This window comes from Trachemys scripta, chromosome 2 (assembly GCF_013100865.1).
Source record: "Trachemys scripta elegans isolate TJP31775 chromosome 2, CAS_Tse_1.0, whole genome shotgun sequence".
Classification (NCBI taxonomy): domain Eukaryota; kingdom Metazoa; phylum Chordata; order Testudines; family Emydidae; genus Trachemys; species Trachemys scripta.
This window is the reverse complement of record NC_048299.1, coordinates 177,394,044-177,405,292: the sequence shown is the minus strand read 5'-3', so window position 1 is coordinate 177,405,292 and position 11,249 is coordinate 177,394,044. Positions and strand designations below refer to the sequence as shown.

At 40.7% G+C, this 11,249-nt stretch overlaps 1 protein-coding gene across 2 annotated transcripts in view; it reads left to right on the top strand.

Annotated features, from left to right (window-relative positions):
- Positions 1 to 11,249, top strand: part of MBOAT1 (membrane bound O-acyltransferase domain containing 1) — an 84,648-nt gene that overhangs the window by 41,996 nt on the left and 31,403 nt on the right. Inside the window, exons 4-5 of one of the 2 annotated variants that reach the window (XM_034762404.1) lie at positions 4,607 to 4,702; positions 5,947 to 5,958. In XM_034762404.1, coding sequence (XP_034618295.1) covers positions 4,607 to 4,702; positions 5,947 to 5,958 — 108 coding nt within the window. The remainder of the gene's footprint in view (positions 1 to 4,606; positions 4,703 to 5,946; positions 5,959 to 11,249) is intronic. The other variant, XM_034762405.1, reaches the window with a different exon arrangement.

Sequence of the window (11,249 nt, the reverse complement as noted above, 5' to 3'; positions counted from 1 at the left end):
CCCAGCCTTCTGCCCTGCACCTCCACACACTCCCAGCCCTCTGCCCTGACCTTGAGTCGCCCCCAACACCCAGCCTTCTGCCCTGCACCTCCACACACCCCCAGCCATCTGCCCTGAACCCCCCCCAGCCTTTTGCCCTGCACCTGCACACACCCGCAGCCCTCTGCCCTGACCTCCCTCCAACACCCAGCCTTCTGCCCTGCACCTCCACACACCCCCCAGCCCTCTGCCCTGACCTCGAGTTGCCCCGCTCAGCCCGCTGCAGGCCTAGGTGAACAGAACCTAGGCTGGAAGCGGGCTGAGCAGGCTGGCGGCGTAAGATCAGCATTTTAATTTAATTTTAAATGAAGCTTCTTAAACATTTTGAAAACCTTGTTTACTTTACAACAATAGTTTAGTTATATAATATAGACTTATAAGGAGAGACCTTCTAAAAAACCTTAACATGTATTACTGGCACGTGAAACCTTAAATTAAAGAGAATAAATGAAGACTCGGCACACCACTTCTCAAAGGTTGCCGACCCCTGGTTTAGTGTGTCACTGAACCTTATTGGGCAAATGGTACCTTGATCAGAATTGGCAAACTCTGTTGAAACCGTAGCTGATTCTTGTACAAAGATAGGAAGCATCTATAGAAGAGATTTACAGGGCAGTAGAGTAGTTCTCTTTGTAATATTTTGCAAAACATAATCACAGATAATGTATTGTCTCAGAGTTCTCCAAGCAATAGTTCTTTGTTAGGGTTCAGCATGCTGAGCATTTCTTTCTCTGCATGTGGAATTGCTTTTCACTTGCTGTTATTTTGAGCCCTTAGAGGTAGTATGTGTAGTAATGGAGGTAGTAATGTTACCTGGAAAATTGGTTTCTCTAAGTAATCCAGAGGAACATGCCGGCTGGCAGCCTGAGAGTTATTCCACTTTTTTGTTTTGGGTTGACTTGGGCATTGCTAAGACCATTGGATTAATGCTCCCGTTAGGTCTAGTTTTGGTTTGTAACATATATCCTCTTGCCCTACTCTCTTTGTGCAAGTTTTTTAACTCACCTTCATTGGCTTAGACATACTCCCGTGGCCACTGCAGTTGTACCTGAAGACAGAATCCCTATGCTTGCTTATCATTTGGTAGGGGCTTTCTGAGGGTCAACGATAGTTATGTGTGCATCAACCGTCTCCCCTTCTGTCTTGTCAGTTCTTCAGACAATCTCTCTCCAGTGAGTCTAATGTCCAGTCTAGTACATTTTTTAAAGTAGGATTTATTTATAAATATCTTACAGTGGCAGGCAATAAAATTAAACAAGTGACGTGCAAAGTACAAATTGTTGCTAGAGGTAGATGACTTGCAGCTGTACGCGGTGGCTCTTCTATGAAGTACCCCTCATGTAACAGCCAATGGGAAAACATGCAAAGGAGAAGGCATCCAGCCTAGAATCCATGATTGTTCCAAACAGGCAGGGGCAGGCAGCAGGGAACACTGGTAGCACTGAAGCAAGATTTTCATGGAGAGGGTATGAGAGAGTGGCATAATTAGAGGCCACTTTTGACAATTTTATCCTAAATGAGTTTCCCAAGGTGGCCACATAGGACAGTCACACGGCAGAGCCAGAACTAGAACCTAGAAATCTTGATATAGTTGATAACTAGCACTACGCGGCCTGTGTGAGAAGAGATCAGAGAGAAAAGGTGCTAAAATACGCTTTGTTTCTTTCTTGATCAGTACTGTTGCCTGTGTCTTGGGGAAAGAAGGGAGCAATCTATTGTTCTGGATCAGTGGACCAAGTTGTAGAAACCAAATCTACAGCTAGAAATCCAATATTTATTCATGCCTGCATAGGAGAATGAGAAGAAATGGGCATACATTCAAGTTAAAGGATTTTCCTCTCACTCTTACTGTTTAGCCAATTATTCATGATGGAAAAAATAGCATATGTTGCACCACAAATGAAGCCAGTTTACATAATGTTGTTGGCTATTAGAGTGCAAGAGTGAGTCATACTTTGAACTGCATTGGTTTGAAATTGTGATGGAACATGCTGAAAATCTTAGCAGGGCTGGGGAAGTTGGAACAGTGCCATTCCTCATTCTTAGCAATAGCTTTGTGGCTCAAACATAACATGTTCAAATTAATTGAGGCAACATGAAAAGTAACTTAAATGATAAATGTTATGGGCTAAAACAGGGCTTGAAAACTGCAGCCAACAACTGCTGGCTTAAAGACTGAGCCTATTCATAGTGTTTAATACACTATGTCCCCAAGCCATGCCCCGTTCCTTCAGCAATGTACGAGAATATTGATAATAGGAATTTAAAAAAGTATATTTTCTCAGAGGAGAGATTTCTCATGGAGTGAAGTAAAAAAGAGAGTAAGGGAAATAACGAAAGTATGAATGCATGAATGGATCTAATCTGCACCCTTCCTATTCCCCATTAGTCCAGTCTCTACATAGGCTGTTCTGTCTTCCTCTACTGGTTTGAGCCAGGAGGGCTGTAGTAGGTCAAACCCAGGCATGGGTTTGTTTTTTAAAATCAATACTCAAAACAGATAAATAAGGTCCTGCTGCCTGGCTCCTCCTAAAGCCTCTTCCATATAAGGTTTCTTTCCCGGCTCATACAACAGATGTCTCTAGCTAGGTTTTACACCTAGCTAGTGTGGAAAATCGCCTTCCAGGACTTTCATCCTAACACTGGGTCTCCTATAGGAGCCTTCCTGCTACCTGCAGGTCCCTCTCCCTAACCAAGCTACTTGCTGACCTTTTATCTGAGAACCAGGTGACCCTGCAGGCTGTCACCTGATCCCTCACCTGAACCCATCACCCGGGTTGTAAGTAATCAGTCACTGGTGGGCCTAAACACACCACCCTTAAAGGGACAAAGGCCTGGCTCCGCCCCCTCCCAGCTGGCCAGTTCTTTTGCCATTTCATCTTCTGTTCTGTTCCCCATTCTGGTTTGTCCTGACTTGGGCCTGGTGGCCACAGCCTCACACTCGCCAGTCTGCCTGCCTGGTATTCTGGTGGCCAATTTGTGCCACTGCTGTTTGCGTGTGAAGGCCTTGATTTCCCAATCATTAGGTTCCTGCCTGCCCCCTACTGCTAGGGCTCTATGGTCCTAGGCTCCAGTTGGCTGGTTTTGCTGATATGATGTTGGACCCTGATGGCCTCAGTTCTAGATGGGGTCTTAGGATCACCTGCTGTTCTCTTCTCAATTTGGTGTTTCTGGCCTTCTGGTGCTCTGCTGCACCCTTCTGGATCTGCTGAATCTTGGTTCTGTTGATCTTCTTCCTGCTCTTCTCTGTCTCAATTGGCAACCTACATCTGCTGGCATCCTCTTTCCTGTTCTGTTATGGATGGGGATGATGAGGAGAGGGAGAGGAAGTAACAGGGTTTAAGGATCACCCCTCCGTGTGCTGCACTGAGGATCTGCAACGCTGCACTCCTTAAACCAGCGATACTCAGACTGCGGCCCATGAGCTCTTTAATGTGTCTCCTGCATGTCTTTGCAGCACATGATATCATAACACAGTGTGATTTAATTATTAACCAATCAGGATGCTTTTACTATGTTATTAACCAATTAAGTTATGAACTTGCACTAAGTTATTAACTTATTTGCTGTGAGAACTATATTTATGGCAGACCTCTGTGGTTCGGGAGCCAAATTAGCCATCAGCAGTACCCAAAAGAGCCACAGTAGTGTGAAATATTTCCCCTCTCATACTGTTTTACTATAGTACTATTCATATTTAATGAAATAATGAATTCATGCTACTGTGACTCTTTTGGGTACTGCTGATCGCTAATTTGGCTCCTGAACCACTGAGATCTGAGAATCACTGCCTTAAACTATTAGAATGTCAGAATCCAGGATACCACTAGCCTTCCTGCCTAACCTAATTTTACACTCACACAGGACACAAACCAGAGAGTGGATTTTTTCAAACCCTAGTTAAAAAATACTTCCGGTGTGAAAAACTTTGCATAACGGCCTATTTGAGCATGTAAAGCCAAAAGAAATTGTCTTCCAAATGTTACTGAAAACAATGTACAGCGATTGTGTACTCTTAAACAGGGCCGGCTCCAGGCACCAGCTTGTCAAGCAGGTGCTTGGGGCGGCCACTTCGGAGAGGGGCGGCAAGTCCAGCTATTCGGCAGCAATTCGGCGGACGGTCCCTCACTCCGGCTCAGGGCAAAGGACCTCCTGCCGAATTGCCACTGCAAATCGCGACTTTTTTTTTTTTTTTTTGGCTGCTTGGGGGGGCCAAAACCCTGGAGCCGGCCCTGCTCTTAAAGCATAATTATATTCTCTCTCTCCTGTTTTCTACAGACTTGCAATATGAGTGTCTCAAGTATTTCTGGTGTGTGTGTATGTACATAGAACAGAAAGGAGAATGGATAATCTCAGCAGTATGTTAAATGTTATCTGGCTTCAGACACTTGAATTCTAGGACATAATTTTCCAAAGTGACTAGTAATTTTGAGTGTCTCAATTTTGATTATCATCCTGACATGTATAAATTTACTCTCATTTTTTGGTTTGCCTGTATGAGGTGAATGTAAAGTCTTGACTCTGCTTCGGTTGGTAACTGTTCTGTTTGTTTGTATGTTCTGTTTAGGTACTCCTTTGTGGTAGCCATGGGATACCTCACATTGTGTCACATTAGCCGAATATACATATTTAATTATGGTATTCTCACTACAGATTTCTCTGGGTGAGTATCCAGCTCATATACTATGTCTGTTGATAAATTGTATAGTCAATTGCTTGATCACACTTTGGTTCATTATGAAATATATTCAGGAGGCAAATTATAGGTTTATAAATATAAGGTTTATACCAGGGTAGAATATTCATATGTCTTGTCCTTTTCCTTTGGGACATTTCAGTATTAGCTTGTGAGAATAACTCCCTACCTGTTAATATGGAAAAATACTCATATGTCCTGACCCAGACCGTTTTCTTATCTCCTTAAGCCAAAGGAGATAATTACTTCGACTAGTGCATGGTCTTATGGGATACCTGACATGAGTGGACAGAATTGTAGGGAGAGTATAATACATTCAGTTAACATAACTTCCCAATACTTATATTAACACTAAGCCGACCATATATGTATTGGCTAACAATATAATTTATTATTAAATTATTGTAGGACTGTAATTTAGTACAATTAAAAGAATGTCACAAAGGGTTGTCCTGCAATCTTGTTTACTTAATCTTTCAAGAAATACTTGTTCAAAGTAAATAATGCATGATGTTAGACTGACTCAGTATTTCCATTAGCCAGCGAGGTGTGCCTGTGTGTGTTCTTGCACAATAGCACCTTGCCAGAGGTGGGGAGGGTCTGCTTATCTGCTTCTCCACCTTGAGTGGGGATGGGAGAATAAGTTCCAAAGTTACTCTTTGGTGGTGGAGTGGGTCCTAGGTTATCTTCCTATTTGCCAATCCCTCAGTGTCCAAGGAAGCAGCAAGTCAGGTTGGCCCAAGCTGCTTCTTCCTTAAGTTTGTCTGGTTGGGTGGGATAGACTGTTGCTCTCTTTATTCCTTTTTTGAGAGTGCAATAGACCAGTATTGCCAGTCCTGGTGAGTGGCCCCAAGTCTTCTCTTTCCTCATTCTGATTCTACTCTGGGGGAGACGGTCCTTGGATTTTCCCAAAGCCCTTTCTTGCCAAGCTGGGAAAACAATGTGAGAGGAGCCATCTGCCCCTCTCCTGATGAAAGGGAAAGAACTTCCAGAATAGCTGTAGCTGGTTGTTTCTTCCAGCTTTAAAGGGCCAGCTACCAGCAAAGCTGTTTTATCCCATTTTTGAAAGAGTGAAACATGCATGTTTTATTATAAATCCTTTTCTGGATGCTTTGCTATGGCATTTATAAACTGTTCTTAGGATTATTTAGGTTTTTTTAACTCTTTCTTACCCCAGTTACATATTTTTTTCCCTTCTTCTTTATGCTAAGAGGATTATGCTGGTGAGTTGATTTTTGGTGTTTTTTAATACTTTATAAGAATGGCACTACTAATAATACATCATCCTCTTTTATAGCATATGTAGACTGTCAGTGTAGTGATATTATAGTTTTTACCAGAAATGGATTAGTTTAAAAAGAAAAAAATCAAAGGAATATGATAGCTCAGGAAGCTAGTAATGGGCATGGGTCCCAATCCAGTAAACTACTCAAACATGTGCCTAACTTTGTGCACATGAACAGTATGAATGAAGTCAGTGTGACTACTCATGGATTAAATTATGGACAAGCTTAAATCCTTTGCTGGACTGGGGCCACGGTGCCTCTCACTTTTTGGTTACAGGTTTGAGTTCAACCAGTTTGTTATGAGCAAAAACCACTACCATTTGAAGAATATTCATTGAAGGCCGGTGGGTGACACAAATGGCTTATCTGAAATTCTAGGGGCCTCCGCACTATTCCTAGTGGAAAAATTCACAGCACAAAAATCACCATAAAATTGGCACTAGTTACCACCCTTATTAACACCCTTATATGAGAGTCAAATGCTTGAATTGGCTTGGAGACTGACCCACCTTTTCACCCTGAAAGGTGGTATTTTCCATGTGTAAATCGGAGCCTTTTGGCTGACAGATACACAATCTTGCACTTTTTACTGCATGTGCCATATATTTCTGCTGTAGATAAATGGAAGATTTCATTCTCCAGGGCTGTTGGGCTAAAACATTTTATCAGCCCTAACTTTACTCCAAAGGAAAAAATGGCAACATTTCTAGCAAACCACCCTAAAAATGAACATAGTTAAATGTGAAATCTCGAAAAGCTTTATAAAGCAATTTTTTAGCAATGAGTGTCACTGAAGGCAGTTATTTATCTTCTAATGCTTAATGCGTTGCTGTGTTTTCTTTCCTCTGCTGGTTTTATTTCAATCCCCAAAGTTAGCAACAATGGTAGAATAGCCAATGTGTAAAAAGAAAATATATTTGACAATGGAATCTGACCTAGATGTATTCTTTTATTGTTACACCATTGCAGAACAAAGTACAGAAGTATTAAACACTCCAAAGAGTTAGATGGAAACATTTGTTTTCCTTGAAAATATATTAAGGAAATTCTTTTTTAGCATTGTAAGTGAAGGGACGACAGCTCTGGGGACTGAAGTCCTCTGTGTAGCCACAGACCATGTACAACATGGGTAGTAGCAGTGCAAGACATGGCTCTGCCAATAAGCCTCTTTTCTGTAGTATGACGATAGCACTCTCTTCATTCACTCCATGCTCATTCATTGCTTGACTACTCTGTTTAGCATTTGTCCACTTGAAATTGGACACCACTAACTGATTACACATAAGCTGATAAGGAACCGTGGGTGGTAACTACCAACCAGCTTAAATTCAGACCAGTGAATCAGAGTTGAAAAGCTTGATATCCCATTAATATCCCACGCAATTCCCTCAGAAACATTTTTCTGAATGAAAACTTTCAGCTGTAAAGAATAGTTATCTAATAGATGCCACCAACTAAACATATTGTTTAGAATTGGGGATGGGTGAAGTAAGTGGTTCTGATTTTAAGTTAGGAAGTGACTTGAATTTTTGCCTAAACATGAAACAAACTGAAAACTGATTTGAGGTGTGTAAAATTCAGTTTGTATCTTCTTCTGTGTGCTGCTGCACTTCCTGGTTTCTGTTGAAAACAGACGTAACAAAATACAGCAAGAGATGTTGATATGGAGTTTCTAGTACAATAGTAAAAAAACGTAGACAATCTGAACAATCTCATGAGAGCCCTTGATCGTGTGAGGTTTTCCACACTGATTTCCAGACCAAGGAAATAAATTCACAAAAAGTATCAAAAATATTAGAAATAAATCATAGCACGAGGAAATTGAGTTTCTGTTTCTCTGGTCTGGTTTTAGCAATGGTGTTGATATGTTTTATTTTGTATGATATTCACAGATTAGGCATTGTGGGATAATATCCTTTAGTTTGCAGCTGCAAAGCATGAGGAGCTCTTTTTAGTCACAGTTAAACAGAGCTCAAATGATCTGGGATTTGGGAATAAATGGCTTTATTTCAAATGTCTTCCTTTAGGTTTCCTCTGTAAATGTAAGTATCATCTGTAGGCTTTATTCTCATAGAATATTGTGATTTTCTTTTAAAGTCTATCTACTTCTTCGCCTCTTTTCAATAAACCGTGTCAACATTTTGAACAAAATAATAGGTTCTGACCTTCACTTGTGGGTATACAGTAGGTTTTATTAATGTTTATTTTTGTGCACATCTCTGCAGCCTTCTCAAACTGAGTCACATTTTTATTACTTATATGTCAAAAACATTTGATCTTGCATGACATAGGCACCATGTTTAACAAACTAATTTAGTCAACATTTTTGTGCCATTTATAATTAGATGTTACCTGAAAGTTAAAAAAAAAATAGCAATTTATTCCTTCAGTATTGCCAGGCCTAAGTGTTCAAATATCCTGAGTCTGACTTAGTAATTATGGGATTTTAAAAATATGCTTTGGGTTCTTTTTATTTTGGCTCTGTTTTTGAGCTTGGAGGATTCATGTTTCCAATCTTTTCTCTACAATCAGTAGGGCTAGGAACTTATTTAAAAAAACAAACAACCAACAAAAGCTGAGGTTCTCGTATAATCACATGATTCAGGGAGCTGGGGTTTTAAAAACATACCAAATATCATAAGACCTGCAATAAAATCCTGAGAGTTGGCAACGCTTCTTTTTAATACTTTAAATATCCAAATCAGACTTCTAACTTGGCAACTAATCACACACAATGGAGGCTGGCAGATATTAAACACAATGTTCTGGCATTTACCTGCAAAGCTGATCTTCAAGGACACTTTGAAAGAGCTCTCTATGTGTCAAGAGGCAGAGATTGCTGATCTCTGCTGTACTGTTTATTTTATTACTAGGCTTGAAATCTCAACGTACCAGCATCTCCTGACTCAGCATTTCAGCTTTAAAACAGAGAACTATTTTAGGTGGGAGGAAGGTATGAAGTGTCTGTCCAGGTGCTATAGTGGACCCATATAGAACAGTAGTTGCATAATGTGCTTCAGTGTGCCAAGTTAGGCATCTCATTAGGACTTCTCATTCTGTAAACTGAATGGCAATCTATGTGGTACCCATCACTAGGATATGTGAGCAACATATGGATTCAAAGGTTGAAAGCCAGAAGGGTTTAGCATATGATGTAGGTGAAGCACTTGGATTTCAGGGCACCAAGTGAAACATGCAAAGTTTTCAGTTACTCTGTCCTCGCTGTAAATTTCTTAAGCTGACATCAAGATGAAGTCGGTGGCCGGGTAGGAGGGGCACGGGGACGGCAGACCTGTTCATCCTACTTTTACAGCTGGAGGAGAGATTACAGTACCAGGCACTACAGAAGTATGGATATGTGCTTTCAAGTATGGACATGTAGGACTTATTCTTTTCTTGGCTGGGACACGATATGGGCAGATTTCTGCTTAGGGGACCTTGCAAGACAGTTTTCCACCTTCCTGAGGAAGGTTACAGAATAGACTAGACAATTTGAGTCTGTTTGAATATTGGAGGCTTTAGCTGAGCTGTTATTTTATACACTGTTTTCCCTCTCTAGCACCCTTAATTCCCTCTCTTGCTGTCATTGTATATTAAGCATCTTGAACCCAGGAGGAAAATAAAGACTCCTATTGGTTTTTCAGAAAGGGCTTTGTATGATATGTTGTATTTTTCTGCATCAGGAGTGTCATTTCTGTCAAATTTTATGTCTTATTTAGAGTTCAAATTTGGGATGGAAGGGAGAGAATGTTAGTTTTTTCAGATTAAATTGTAGCAGTGTTCTAATTCAGGCTGATTTTGTGCATGACCTTCAGTCCATCTGAATTGTTTGGATTTCAGTGCTCAGTGGTTTACAGCAGGGGGCCCAATTTTCAAATGCAGGTGCCTAAATGCAGGCAATTAAAGGGACATCAGTTTGGCTTTGATTCTCTGGTTTGAAGTTACTTACTTAAACATTAGCATAAAATAAATCAGTTTTGTCATTAGCAAGAATCATGCCTGACAAAAGTTTGCTTTTAAAATGAAAAGTTGTTGCTGAACCAATGTGACATGGTGGGATAATACACATGACTGGAATATTGTTATAGAAGGGTACAGCTTGCTCAGGAAGGACAGGCAGGGAAAAAAGGGAGGAGGTGTTGCCTTATATATTAAAAAGGTATACATTTGGACTGAGGTTGAGATGGAAATAGGAGACAGACTTGTTGAAAGTCTCTGGGTAAGGATAAAAGGGGTAAAAAACAAGGATGATGTCATGGTAGGGGTACAGACCACCTAACCAGGAAGAAGAGGTGGATGTGGCTTTTTTTAAACAACTAACAAAATCATCCAATGCACAGGACTTGGTGGTGATGGGAGACTTCAACTACTCAGACATCTTCTGGGAAAATAACAACAGGGCACAGATTATCCAAGTTCTTGGAATGTATTGGAATGTATGATTTTTTTATTTCAGAAGATGGAGAAAGGTACGAGGGAGAGAGGCTGTTCTAGATTTCATTTTGACAAATAGGGAGAAACTGGTTGAGAATTTGAAAGTGGAAGATAGCTTGGGTGAAAGTGATTATGACATGATAGAGTTTGTGATTCTAAGGAATGGTAGCATGGAGAACAGCAAAATCAAGACAATGGATTTCAAGAAGGCAGACTTTAGCAAACTCAGGGAGTTGGTAGGTAAGATCCCATGGGAAGCAATCTAAACAATTGAAGACAGTTGGCAGTTTTTCAAAGACACATTATTAAGGGCACAAGAGCAAACTATCCCACTGTGTAGGAAGTATGGCAAGAGACCACCGTGGCTTAACCAGGAGATCTTCAATGATCTAAAAATAAAAAAAGAGCCCTACAAAAAGTACTACAAAAAGTGGAAACTAGGTCAAATTATAAAAGATTAACATAAACAAATAACACAAGTATGTAGGGACAATTAGAAAGGCCAAGGTACAAAACAAGATCAAACTAGCTAGAGACATAAAGGGTAACGAAAACATTCTACAATACGTTAGAAGCAAGAGGAAGACCAAGGACAGGGTAGGACCGTTACTCAACGAAGGGGGAAAAAATAATAACAGAAAATGTGGAAATGGCAGAGGTGCTTAATGTAGGGTTACCATATGTCCTCTTTTTCCCGGACATGTCCGGCTTTTCGGCAGTCAAACCCCCGTCTGGGGGGAATTGCCAAAAAGCCGAACATGTCCGGGAAAATGGCGGCTCTGCTCCTTCCCGAC